The sequence below is a fragment of the Myotis brandtii genome, unplaced genomic scaffold (genome assembly GCF_000412655.1).
Source record: "Myotis brandtii unplaced genomic scaffold, ASM41265v1 scaffold583, whole genome shotgun sequence".
Classification (NCBI taxonomy): domain Eukaryota; kingdom Metazoa; phylum Chordata; class Mammalia; order Chiroptera; family Vespertilionidae; genus Myotis; species Myotis brandtii.
Window position 1 is genome coordinate 902,508 of NW_005370191.1, and position 13,626 is coordinate 916,133.

At 55.8% G+C, this 13,626-nt stretch overlaps 1 protein-coding gene across 5 annotated transcripts; it reads right to left on the minus strand.

Annotated features, from left to right (window-relative positions):
* Window positions 1-2,504: 2,504 nt before the first annotated feature.
* On the minus strand, window positions 2,505-12,314 carry MYL10 (myosin, light chain 10, regulatory). Of its 5 annotated transcripts, none has more exons than XM_014550169.1 (8): window positions 11,637-12,313; window positions 11,407-11,477; window positions 11,044-11,136; window positions 10,434-10,509; window positions 9,456-9,581; window positions 5,427-5,505; window positions 3,067-3,115; window positions 2,505-2,769 (listed from the first exon to the last, which is right to left on the minus strand). In XM_014550169.1, exons 1-8 carry the CDS (start codon window positions 11,701-11,703, stop codon window positions 2,671-2,673), a joined length of 660 nt encoding a protein of 219 aa, XP_014405655.1. In that variant the 5' UTR covers window positions 11,704-12,313; the 3' UTR covers window positions 2,505-2,670. The 5 variants fall into 5 exon arrangements, with proteins under 5 accessions (XP_014405655.1, XP_014405656.1, XP_005879229.2 ...); XM_014550170.1 differs by having other exon boundaries at window positions 11,436-11,477; window positions 11,637-12,312; XM_005879167.2 differs by having other exon boundaries at window positions 9,456-9,560; window positions 11,436-12,311.
* Between the last annotated feature and the right edge of the window lie 1,312 nt (window positions 12,315-13,626).

Consider the following 13,626-nt stretch of genomic DNA (forward strand, 5'->3'; position numbering starts at 1 on the left):
TACAAGTTCCTCAGCTGATAGTGGTGATGGTTCACAACCCTGTGAATGTACTTAATTCACTGAATGCCACTGAATGATCTATATATATAAAAGGCTAAGTGACCGTCTAACTGGCCAACCGGCTGGTAGGTATGACTTGCACTGACCACCAGGGGGCAGACACTTAACGCAGGAGCTGCCGATCTGAGGTGACTTGGCAGCAGCGGTTCTCGGGGTGACGCACCCCGGAATCAGAGAGGAGGGAGCCTGATTCCTTGTGGCACCCCGTGATTCCACCTTTGGCTGTGGGGTATGTTGTTGCTGGGGCACTGTTGGCCCTGAATCCGGTTTACTGCACACTTGCATTTGCGTTCCACACCCTGTATGACAGAAACTTTGCAGTGTCCTCTTGCACTCCGGGACCCCTCAGAGCTGGTTTTGGCCTGATCCCCACAGGCCAGGCCAAGGGACCCCACCTGCCAGAGGGACCCCACTCACTCCACAGATGCCCTTCGAGCTGTGCTGCCACCCCAGGTGCAGCCGGCTGGGAGGGACAGCGGGAGGTTGGCTCCAAGGCGTGTCCGGTTCTTCTCGCCCAGTCCCGCCCCGCCAGCCACCTTCTAATTAATTTCCTTTCAATGTGCACGAACCGTGCACCGGGGCACTAGTATACTATTAAATGGTGATTTTATGGTATGCTTATTAAAACATTTTATTTTTAAAAGTTTTATTAAAGTATGCTCTTATAAAACTCTTTTTTTTTTTTATTGATTTTTTACAGAGAGGAAGGGAGAGAGATAGAGAGTTAGAAACATCGATGAGAGAGAAACATCGATCAGCTGCCTCTTGCACATCTCCTACTGGGGATGTGCCCGCAACCCAGGTACATGCTCTTGACCGGAATCGAACCTGGAACCTTTCAGTCCGCAGGCCGATGCTCTATCCACTGAGCCAAACCGGCTTCGGCGAAACTCTTAAACAAATAAACTAAGTGAGTTCTCTTTGTGTGTCTTTTTCTATGTGATGTAATACGAGAGCTGGTTGTGGTGTGGATCAGTAGTTTACACTTATTGCTGTATAGTATCAATGCACGAACATATCATTTATTTATCAATTTTCCTCTTGGTGGACATTTGTCTTGTTTCCAGTTTGGGACTCTTATAAATTTGTAAACTCTTATACATGTCTTTTGAAGGATGTATGATGAACATTTCTGTGGTATATACCTAGGTTTGGAACTGTTGGCTCAGGATATGCATGCATTTTAACTTTAGTAGATACTGCCAAAGCGTGTTCCAAAATGGCTGGCCCATTTTACATCCCTGCTACCAAAATTGGAGAGTTCTGTTTGTTCCACATCCTTATCAACACTTGGTATTGGCAGTCGTTTTACTTTTAGCCATGGTGGGGGTGCACCTAATGGAAGTGTTTCTTTGCATTTTTCTTACGAGAAATGAGGATAAACATATTTCCAGGCCATTTGGATATCCTTTTCTGTCACTGTGAGGGCCTTGACCAGAGTATGCCGGAGGTTAAAGGCCCATTCGCCATACGCATGCGTGAAGGCACTGACACGGCAGTATTACTATGTTAAAGGCCCCGTTGCCCTATGCACGCACGAGAGCAATGACTCAGCAGCAGCACCATACGTACTGCGCAAGCGCACCCTTATGTAACCTGCTTATGTTAAGGTAGCACAGACGTCACTAATTGGCACGAGGCCTCTTTTGTCTGAGCCTGTATATAAGCTGCCACTGACCAGCCAGTTGCTGGCTGCTTTGTTGGTCCCACCTACCTACCGATCCTCGTGTGTTCTGCCCATTTCCTGCACCCAGACGGGCCAAGTCCCTGACTGAGGAACTTGCTCCCAACAGTCATCTACCTGTTTTTTGTTTGATTGTTTGTTTTGGTTGTTATCTTTCCAGGATTAACGTGTAAGATTTTTTAAGTATATTCTGGCCGTCAGATCTTTGTCAAAATCTATTGTTGCCAATATCTTCTCCAGCCCAGTGCCTTGCCTTTTCATGTTCTTCGTGTTGTCTTTTGCTGAACAGAAGTTTTACATTTTTATGAAGTCCAATTTACGCACCTTTATTTTATGGTCGGTGCTATGTGCGTCCTGTTTCAGCGCCCTTGGCCTACTCCTTAAACATTCCTTGAATCGACCCCTCCTTTCCACCTACTTTGCCTCTGCTCAGTTCCTAGCTTCCAGGTCTTCCCGGGACTTGCTTCCCTTGTCCCCACCCCAATTGTTGTCCTCACTGCCTGATCTTCCTGCCCAGGGACAGGCTGTCTCATCACTGTGTGTCTGGGGCTGGCACGCACTAGATGCTCAATAAAAGCTTCATAAATGAAGGCAGTGTCCTGTGGCCCAGCTGGGGATCATTAAAACTGTCAATTAGTTCTAAACACTAGCTCATCAGGAACATTTGAGCAAAGCCAGGGAAGTAAAAAGTTTTGGAAAAACCAACAACATAGGAATGTTTAGCTTTCTCCCCAGCAGGAGCATTAATCACAAAAACTCAGACCTTGTTAGCATTATTTATTCCTGCTTTGCACCCCACCCACAAAGCAAGGAGAGCCTTTCCTCCCACATGCTGGTCATAGGAGCTCCCATCGGCTGCCCCGACCCCCAGTGTTTGCTCCCTCTCACTACGGCCTCTGACTATGGGGGAGGTCCGCGATCGCCTTCTAGTCTTTCTCTTCGCCGTGTGTGATGACATAGCATAGGTTCCTGTAGTCCAGGTTGCCACACACATCTGGCGGGAAAGCTGCAAACATCTGCTTGATCTGGGGAAGAAGCAGGGAGTCGGCGTGGACCAGGGCCAAATAAGGGCCAGAGCAAGGGGTCACCCAAGAGTGTCAGAGTGCAGATGGAGGCATGGCAGTGGAGGGCACGGAGGCCAGGGTCCCACAGCCTCCCCTCACCCCCATCCTTCTTGTTCCCATCAAAGGAGTCAAGGGAGACATCACTAAGAGTGATGTGAGTGGGGTGGGGTGGGGGTGACTGCTGAGAAGGGCTGGGCTGTGCTTTCCAGGAAGCCTCTTAGCGGTGCTCAGCAGCACCCTGAAAACACCAGAGCTCACCTCCTCCTCACTGAACCGGTCTGCCTGGGTCATGAGCTTCTCTTTGATGCTGCTCAAGGAAGAGAAAGGGTCATGTTCAGGGGCAGGGCCACCCTGTGAGTAGACACACAGATCACAGGGTTGATGAGGGCAGGTGGGCTTGGGGGAGGAGTCCTGGTCCGGGGGTACACCAGTGAAGGTAGGGAAGGGGATAGGGCTGGCGCTACAGCCCCCAGAGAGCCACGTGGGCTCAGACGCCACTTCAGCTGAGCCTCATTTTCTTCCTTTGTAACACGGACTCTCCTCCCAGCATCAAGTGGGAACCAAATGAAATGGCCTTGGGACTCTGACATGACCTTGGGGGCCACTCAGATGGTCCACTGTACACTAATAATCAACCTCAAGGTTACTGAGGGTGGTTATTGATGTCCTGCTTCCCCAGTTTGCGATGGCTGCTGCCGTGTGTGCAGTGTTCTGCAGTGGACAGGTGCTCACACTCAGCCCAGGGACAGGGAGACCTATCCAGGTGCATGTCCTCATGGGCCTGCCCAGGGTTCATCTGCTCCTCATGGCCTTGGGAAGCGAGTGTCAGTAACTCATGTACAGAGAGGGAAACTGAGGTTTGGGAAGTGTAAGGATGTGTAGTGGCAGGGTGGGGCCCGGCCCCCTGGGTGGTCCAGAGCAGCTGCCCACAGGAGCCAGAGCTGCCTGGGCCCAGAGGAGTAGCCGGAGATGAGACATGCAAGGTGAGTTTGAGGCTGCGCAGGAGGGACTGATGCCCTAGGATCTGGGGGGAGGGGGCCAGAGGGCTCTCGGGGGGAGCAGGGAGCAGGGAGCAGGGCTGGCCCTGGGAGCTGAGCGGGGCCCTGAGCACCAGCGGCCTGTGCCGCCAGCAATGGCAGCCCCGCTAAGGACCACGCCCACTTTCCATTATTCATGTGACTGCAGGAAGTCACAGTTCCCAGCTCCCCAGGCTGGGGACTTTTCACAGACTCGGTTTCAACCAGAGCCTCCTTGTGGCCTGACTGGTGGGCAGCCCCATCTTCCAGGCCCCCTATCCCTGGGTGGTGCCTTTGGTTCCCAAATTGGGTCCCCAGAGGGTTCCTCCCAGCCCTGGCCTTGCCCCGGTGGAGGTGAAGGTGAATGGCAGACATGCCCCAGTGACTCCCCCAGCTCCTCAAGATGGACCCTCGGGGAGGGGTGAAGGAGAGGGCTGTGGCCCGGAGAGATCCTAATCACCCCCCACTACCCCTGGGGAGTGAGTGACTCACAACGTTGGGAGTGTGGGATGGTGAGAATGTGTGAGAGACAAAGGAGACTGTCCCCACTTCCCCTCTGCCCCCTGCCCTCTCCCACCCCTTCTCCACTAAGATGATTCTAATAGGCAGCAAAACCAGTCTCACAGCCAATGCCTGAAGCATCATAGTAATTAGTCCAAAAGCCTGTGCCTGGGGGGAACCTTGCCTGCCCAGGACCACCCAGAGACCCAGCAAGGCCTTGGAGGCTCTGAAAGGATGGCCCAGGGACAGCTCAGAGGTCAGTTCAGTGTCCCAGCCCCTGGACAGGTGGCCACTGCCCTGCCTGCCACCCTTGGCCCTCGGCCCTGAGCTTTCACTGGGCTGAGGCTCCCAGGCATAGCAGATGTCAGTGCCCACACCTCTGTAATGCCAGCCCATAGCCGCCTTACTCTCCATGTTCCCAGCTGAGCTGGTCCCTTACCCATGGGCCCGCCTCCATCCTGATCCACTCAGGCCCTGAATCCCATTGGCTTTGGCCTCTGGTGTTTTACTTACCCATCCACTCCCCTCCATCTCAACAGCCAAGGCCTTCATGGTGGCTGTAACCTTCTCCTCTCCTCCTCCAGGCTGGTCTCCATGTTGCTCCTGCCTAACTCTTTCTCAAGCTCCCAGGGCAGACCCAGGGTCCAGGGCCTGGTGAGTGAGCTACCCCATACAGGCCCTGCCTGCCTCTCTGTGCTCAGTCTCCTCCACCCCATACCCACTCACACCCTCCAGCCACAGCCCACTCCTCAGTAACCTTGCACACACCAAGCCCTGGCACTTAACTCACTGTGTTCCTGCATCTAGAATACTCCCTGCTTCAGCTCAAGCATCTTTAGTCATCCTTCAAGACCTGCCTCTCCCCCCACCCCGCCCACGCCACTGGGAAGCCCTCCCTGATGACTTCAGACTCCCTACACACTTCCACACAGAAATGGGGGCACTGAGGCCCAGAGAGGGGAGGGACATCAATGGCTGAGCTGGGCTGAGTTCTGGGCAGAGAGGAGACGGGGCTGCCACCCACCCGGACTCCACACCAGTTCCTTTATAGCTGAAGTTTCAGAGAGGGAAAGACCAACACGGAGGGCTGAGGGGACTTACAAATCCGCCTTGATGAAACCTTTCCCTTCAGTGTCGAACACCTTGAAGGCATGGAGAATGGTCTCCTCTGGGTCCGTGCCTAGAAGCAGCACACATAGGCAAGGAGAGCGCCCACATGAAGAGAACAGGCAGCGTTTGGATGGGGGCTGGGGGTGGGCAGGCCCCATGGCCCCTACCGAGGGCAAGGGCTTGGGGAGCTTCCTCCCAGCTTCCACTCCACTGTGGAAGGAAAGGGAGGTTCCAGGGAAACCAGGAATAGTGGTCATAGCCAAGGGCTCTGAGTGATCACAACCTGCACAGCTGTGCACGACCCTGACTAAGCACTTGCTACGTGCTGAACCTGCTGAGTGGCCCGATTTTACAGACAAGAAAATGAGGCTCGCCCAGCCGGGTGTAGCTCAGCGGTTGAGCGTCGACCCAGGAACCAAGAGGTCGCCGGTTCGATTCCTGGCCAGGGCATATGCCCAGGTTGCGGGCTTGATCCCCAGTGGGGGGCATGCAGGAGGCAGCCAATCAATGATTCTCTCTCATCATTGATGTTTCTATCTCTCTTTCCCTCTCCCTCTCTGACATCAATAAAAAAAAAAAATTTTTTTTTTAAAATTTAAAAAAGAAAAATAAAAAAGAAAATGAGGCTCAGCGAGGGCAAATGACGTGGCCAAGTTCTCACAGCTGAGGCTGCCACGTGATTAGTGAGGTGGGAGGGCAGCTCTGGCGCTCTCTCATTATCCGAGATGCGCACGACAGGCTGTGGGTAGAGAAGAAAAAGCGCTGCACTTGGGGGCCAAAGGCGGGACTCGGGCAGTGACATTGGAGGTGTCTGTAAGCTTGTCCCGGACGGAGAGGGGGCAGGTGGGCCAACAGGCTGTGGGGCGGGGCAGTGGGGAGGAGCATTCCTGGTTTTATCACTTGCATAGCATGGGCTTTAGGAAAAGAAGTCATTTGAAGAATTAGCTCTATTCCCACAAGGAGATTGAATATCCAGCCCCCTGGTTGTACAGATGGGGAAACTGAGGCTCAGGGAAGGAGGGTCTTACCCAAGGCCTCACAGGCTGGGTGAACGACAGCAGGGGACCTGGTGACCCATATGTCATGCTCCTTCCCCTCTGTCACACTCCCCTCCTGCTCACTGTGGACTGGGGATGTCCCCTTCCTTCTTTAAGGCTTGGCTGTGTCATTGGTGAAATGGAGAAAAAGGTGGTGTTTGCTGCCCACCTCCCAGGGTCAGTTATGACAACGTGCGGTAAAGATCTGGACTAACATTATTCTCTCATGTCCGCAAACACATCTGAGTGCTCTGCACCAAGCTCCGCCCTGCAGCTTCACTGTTTGCTCCCCTGGAACCCCAGAACACCCCACATGGTAGGTACTGATGTCCTCAGTTTGTCAAAAGGAAGCTGAGGCTCGGAGAGTCTCTGTTACTTTCCTGAGATCCCCACTAATAAGGGGAGGAAGGATTTGAAGCCAAATCTTTGGACCTCCAGAGCCCTCTGCTCATCCCACCCCTCTGTGCTGCTGCCCATCAGACTGGGTCAGGGTCAGCTGTGTCTCCCTCATCAGACTGGGAGCTCAGGACAGGATGTGTCTGGGTCATTAGGCATCTCTGAGGCTGGCCCAGGGTGACAAGCCTGGCACAGTGCTGGCCTCGCACTCTCTTCTGCAGACTTTGAACCTCATCAAAAGGGTGCAGAGTGGCTACACCTTCCCCTCGCTGTTGGGAATCTCATGACAACATGTCCTTGTCCTAATTAGAGGGCTGAGACCGTGCCTGCCTCAGCCCGGCTCCTGTCTCCACTGCTGGCTGAGCATGCAGGCTCAGCCCGTTTGCATGACATGTTCAGCTGAAGCCCCAGTCCTGGTGTCCCTGCGAAAATGAGAAAAAGCTGCAAGCCGGCGACCCTGCCTGGTCTGGGGCAGAGCTCTTAGCTCAGTCATAGACCAACACACCTCCCTTTAAAGTCACTGGGTCACTGCCTTTCTCTGGGAGTGTCACCCCCGCCCCAGGTCCCTGGGCTTCTGAGCTCTTCCTGAATGTGGTCATGGTCCCAGGAATAACCCTACTGGCTGCCTGGAGGAGGCCCGATGGCCCTCCTGAGTGAGCTGGACAGATCCAGGCCCACAGCCTCCTCTCTCTCCTGCCCTCAGTCTCTTGTCTCTAACACAGGAGGGTGAGGCTGTCCGGTCATAGGTCAATTGCTGGCCTCCTTCTAGTCCAGAATCAGCCAGGACATTGTGTGTGGGGCTATCATACTTGCCAGCAGGTCACAACCCATGAAAGTATTATGATTTTTTTTTACCAAATAAAAGCTGTGCAGTTAGGTAGGATCGTCCCTGTAGTGGGTTGAATCATGCCCCCCCCCCCCATGTCCTTATCCCCGGGACTGGGAAATGTCACCTTAGTTGGAAAAGGGGCTTTTGCAGATGTCAAGAACGGATCTTGAGGTGGGGAGATGATCCTGGATTACCCAGGTGGGCCCTAAATCTTATGACAAGTGTCCTCTTAAGAGTGAGGCAAGGGAGGCATACAGAAAAGGAGGCAGTGGACCACGGAGGCAGAGATGGGAGCGATGCAGCCACAGAAACTGGGAAAGGCAACAAACAAGTTATCCCCTGGAGCCTCTGAAGGAGCAGAACCCGCCAGATTTCATAGCCCAGGCTTCAGAGCCGAGCGAGTACATTGCTGGGTTTTGAGCCGTCAAGTTTGCGGTCATTTGTTACAGCAGCCCCGGGAGATCAACACAGCACTCATTTTACAGACAGAAAACTCAGGTGCAAGAGTAGACAAGCCTTGGTCATCCTGGGGGCCTGTGGGGGGCTAGGTATTGAACCCAGATCTAGCGGAGACAGGGAGGGCATCAGGCAGGGGCACCCTCAGGGTGGGGTGGCTACAAGGCCCACCTCCCAGGGCAGCCGCAGCTCAGGCTGGCCCTTCCCTCTGACCATGGACCCTCAAGCCCAGAGGCTGGCACTAAGGGGCAGAGGGCAGAGAGGCCGGACTCCCACCCCACCATGCGCCCCACGCCTGACGTGGCAATGGTTAGAGCCAGGAATCGGGGTCAGGTTCCAGCCCGACCTCTTTGATGCTGGGACACCTGGGGCAGTTGTAACGCCCTCTCTGGGCCCAAGTCTTCTCACTTATGAAGGAGGCCCCTCCATCCTTTCCCTGGGGAAGGAACTGTGGTCAGCTGCTATAACTTCCAACCCCACCTGTGGGGCGCGGGTACAGTGTTTTGGCCAGGTTCAAGCCTCGGACTAATGAAAGGACAGGGTCCTCTCATTGCCACGTGCAAGTCCCAGCTGGAGGGCAGGGCCCTCCCAGCACAATCATAGCCAATGGCTGTGGTTGTAAGCTTGAACCTATGGTCCAAACACGTGGCCCCACGTGCCTTGTGATAGAGTTCGGGTGCATGTAGTTGAGTGAGGTTGAAACTCATGAGAATGCTGTAAACAACGTGATCACGCCCCTACTTTGCCTCGTGGCATCTGCTATAAAATAAAGACACGGCTTGTGGGCGCTGGCGCTGTCTCCTCATCAGGGAGCAGCGTCCCACCAAGACCCAGCTTTCATTCTCTTGTCTGTCTTTTCTCAATCCTTTCACCCCCCCACTCAGGGTCACTGAACCAGGCTGAGCTGGCATGGCACATAAGGCGCCCCGGGGCTGAGTATGCCATGGCCGTGCCAGCTCCCCACACCCACCTCCACTGTCCAGCGGGCAGTGAGGCAGAGCAAGCAAGATGAGCCCAGGAGTAGGGAGGTGGCGGAGGCATCCTGATGGGGGGCAATGAGCTTTTACACAATTTGTCCCTCTGGGCCCCTCATGGCTCTGCAAGGAGGGGTTACTACAGTTACCACCACTCTGTGGTGTAGAGGTGGAAACCGAGGCCGGCTGGGAAGGCATGTGTTCCTGGGGGTGACACCATGCTCCCAGCTGTGGTGTGCGTCAGCAGGGTGCACATCTGCACACAGGGCCCAGCCTGCCCACACCCACTCACCCCTCCCTGCCCAGGGCCACCTGGAGCCTCACTCACCCTTCAGCTTCTCCCCAAACATGGTCAGGAAGACCGTGAAGTTGATGGGCCCAGGGGCCTCCTTCACCATGGCCTCCAGCTCCTCATTCTTCACATTGATGCGGCCTGGGGAGGAGAGGGAGACGCCTAGGAGCACAGTGAGGGTGAGAGCGGACCCTGTGGCAGGCAGCCCAGGAGAATAGAGTCCTGCAGGCCCTCAGCTCTACCATCCACCCGCCCCGACTCCCTAAGGCCCCAACTCCCTAAGGCCCCGCCCACCTGCTGGGGGACTTTGGGAGGGGACCACATTCAGCCACAGCCAGCACTGGTCAGCCCCCAGCCTCACTGCACTCAGCCACCACCTCGGCCTCCTTGGGAAATAGAGCAAGTTATTTGTTTGCCATCCCCATTTTACAGATGAGAAAACTGAGGCTCAAAGAATCTGAAGCTGAGGTGCATAGGGGCTGGAAGACCTGGGCCTCAGGCTCATTTGTCCCTGGAGGTGGCAACTGGTTGCCAGGAGGTTGGGATTCTGGGATTCCTCTTCGTTCCAGGGGACAACCAGATCTCCAGGAGCTCAAAGCTCCGTCCAGACCTGACTTGGTTCTGCCCCCTTCCCCAACCTCAGCCCCCACCCACCCAGTCCCTGAGGCCCTCTTCAGGTCCCTCCCTGGGCCTGAGGGTGCAAAAGCTCCCTGGGAGCCAAAGCCCAGAGCCCTGGAGACCTGCACACATCTCCGGCCTCTCCCCCACCTGAGGCGTCTCTTGACCCCTCACCTCACCCTCGCCTCCCACCCCTGACCTTTGCACAGGTCGTTCCTGCACATGAAATGCCCTCCCCCTTCCCTGGCAAGTCCTCTAACAACCAGGAATCCTTCCTGATCTTCCCTGCACCCCCAATGACACGAGCCCCTCACACCTCCTGCCCCCGGCCGCTCACTCTTTTTGGAAGGCCTGTTCTGCCCCAAGCCCCCAGCCCCCACACTGCTGGTCACCCACCCAGGGCAGCAAAGGTGTCCCTCAGGTCCTCCTTGTCAATGAAGCCATCCCGGTTCTGGTCCATGATGGTGAAGGCCTGGCAGAAACACGGGCACTGAAAAGTCACCCTCCCACTCACCCAAGCCCAGCTTCCCTCCCCGGAAAAGAAACACCTCCCCCAAGGGGCTGTCCTGCAAACTGCTGCCCCAGCAACCTCAGTGCAGGCCCCTCTGGCCACCCCGTTACCCAGCTCAGCATGACACCAGAGTGACAGTGATGGCTAACCCATGCTGAGCTCCTACTGTGCGCCAGCATGCTGCTGGGGCTTCATGCCCATCCCTCATTGCATGTTCACAGCAACCCCCTTTTACAGACAGGAAATCTGAGGCTCAGAGAGAGGAAGGACTTGCCCGAGGTCAAACAGCAAGCAAAGGCTCAGATAGAGAGGGTCATGCTGCCCGAGGACAGCAGTCACGTCTGCAGGCTGTGAGGCGCACCATGGTGGACACTAAGAATAGTGACATCATCACGCCTCAGGGACGGAGGGCCGATCCCACACCTTACTGGCTCCCCAAGAGCTTTCTATGGATTACACAGATCCTCCGAGTGGCCCCAGGGGACACTGACCAACCTCTTTAAACTCCTGGATCTGGTTCTGATCAAACATGGAGAAGACATTGGAGCTGGCTCCGCCTTCTGTTCTTTTCCGGGCTCTCCTCGGTGCCTGCGAGGTAGCGGGTGAGGCCTTGCAGAAGCCCCTTCCTCGGAGGTCAGCCATTCACCACCTCCCAACCCTCGTGCCCCTTCTCCCACAGCCCAGCCCAAAGCAGACAGGCAGGCAAAGCTTCTAATGAAGCCTTGCAGATAAGCGGGGTGGTTTCCCAGCCATAGCAAGAAGCCCACAGGAGCACCCACCCCACCGGGCCAGCCTAACGGAGCCTTGCAGATAAGCGGGGTTTCCCAGCCACGGCAAGAAGCCCACAGGAGCACCCACCCCACCGGGCCAGACAGCTGCTTCCTGACCTGGGCCCCCGGGCTCCGGAAGGCTGGTGGTCTGCGCCCAGCCTGTGAAGCAGAGAAGGGCATCTTTTCTAGCATCAGACCCCAGACGGGGCCCACCTCCTCTCCTGCCACCTCCCCAGTGTTCTCAGGATAACATTTGGACTCTTCAGCCCTGTGAGATCTGTCCTTTGTCCCTCTCCCAGAGCTTCCACCTCCACTCACCTGGGTCCTCGACTCTGTCCCAAACCCGCTTAGAGCTTTCTTCTCTCCCAACATTTCCTTCTGCCATTCCCACTACCTGGAGTACCTTCCCTGCCTTCCATCTGGCAGCATCCTCATCCTCTAGGCTCAACTCCTCTGCCACCTCCTCTGAGAAGCCCTCCCCGATCCCCAAGCCAATTTAGAGCTCCCCCGATTCTTCCCTTCCTACCAGTCTAGGGCAGCCACATCCCGTATCACATACCACACTGTTCTGCCATATCACTGTGTCTGTTCATCTCTGAGGTCCCCTGCCCCACCCAGGCTCAGAGTGGGGATCGGTTTGGAAATAGCTCCCCAAAGCTCAGGGGTGAGCTCCCCAGCAGGTAGAGCAGGCGACCACCCACATGGAATAATTCCAGGGCTTCTTTCAGGATGCCATGGTGCCCGGAGTCCACTATTGAGCACTCACTAAACGCTCTCAGTCCTCAAGAACCCCTGAGGAGGAGACCTTGCCCTCAGCAGCCATCACTAGGGCCCCCATGTTCGAGTCCCGAACTGGCTCAGAGGTGGAACAGACACAGGCTTCCCGCTCCCACCTCACCACCCGACTCTTGCCTCCATCTCAGCCTGCACCACCCTCCTGCCAAGTTCGTCTACCCATCCCAGAGCACAGGCTTCCCGTCCCCCCACCCCCACCCCCAGTGCCTGTGTGGTCTCCCCTCCTCCAGCTCGCTCCTGTCCCACCACCCAACTTCCCCACCCCTGCGCTCGCCCCCACTTCCCTCCGGCGCCTGGGCTCAATTCAGGAGCAGCAGCTCGGCTGACTTATAATTAGCTTTTACTGGGTGCTTTGTCTCCACTAATCCTTTGAAAGGGGGGCTGGCAGGGCAGCCAGGACGTTATGATGCCGTAAAACCTCTGTAATATTTATAAATCCCTTCAGACATCATAAAGAAAAGAACCTCCCTGCAGAGTTCATCTCACATAATTACATATGCATTTCCCTCTGATTAATAAAAAGGATCACTTCCGTCTGTGGGATACTCTGCCCTTTCTCTCCGCAGACCTGCTCTTGGCCTGGCGTCGCCCATCCCTGCCTCACCCAGCCTTCCATGGCCATCTTGTGAGACATTGCCCTGCTGTGTGCCAAGCCCTGTTCTGGAACCCCCAAAAGGAGGACTGCATAGGGGTAACTGAGGCTCGGGCCTTCTGCTCTCCCAGCCTGGACCCTTTGCAACCCAGCTGACTTTGGAATTCCCTTTTATAATGTGCCCCTAAGATCCCCTGAAAAGACCACCTCAGGGCAGAAGCGGGTAGCCCGGATCTGAGTTCTAATCCTGCCTGTGGTATTCACAGCCTCTGTGATGTTAAGAAAATCAGTTAAGGCTCTAAGCCTCAGTTTCCCCATGTGTGCCTAGCTCCAGGCATCAGGACATTTATTAGGTGCCTGCTGATCTCCAGCCAGGCCCTGTGCCCCGACTCAGGGACCCAGAACTGAATCGGGCCCCATGCTTGTCCCCAAGGAGCCCACAGTCCAGGTACTGAGAACACAGAGAAGCCCCTCAGCCACTGGGGCACTCGGGGCAAACCTCCCAGAGCAGGTGGCTTCTGAGCTGGGGCTTGACGGCCAGTCAGAGTTCTCAGGCCTAGAGGGACTGATGAGGGTGGGTGAGACAAAAACAGTGGTTGAAAGAACAGTGCCCTTGGGAGCCCCCAGGGAGCCCCAAGAGTGGCGCACAGGGGCAAGGAAGGACAGCAGGGCAGGCCCCGCAGGGGCTGAAGGACCCTGGAAGCAAGGCTAGCAGGCTCCAGAGCACCCAGGCTGTCCTGGAATTCCAACCCGACCCCCAAGGAGTCATGTCCTCTCAGCAGGAGCAGAGCTGTGAACAGTCTAAGCCCGGCCCACCCTGTCTCCCTCCACCTTCCTCTTCCTCGTCCTCCTCTTCACCTCAGCAGCCCCTACCCAATCCAGGGAAGCAGACCCAAATCAGGACCCACATGGATGGACTGG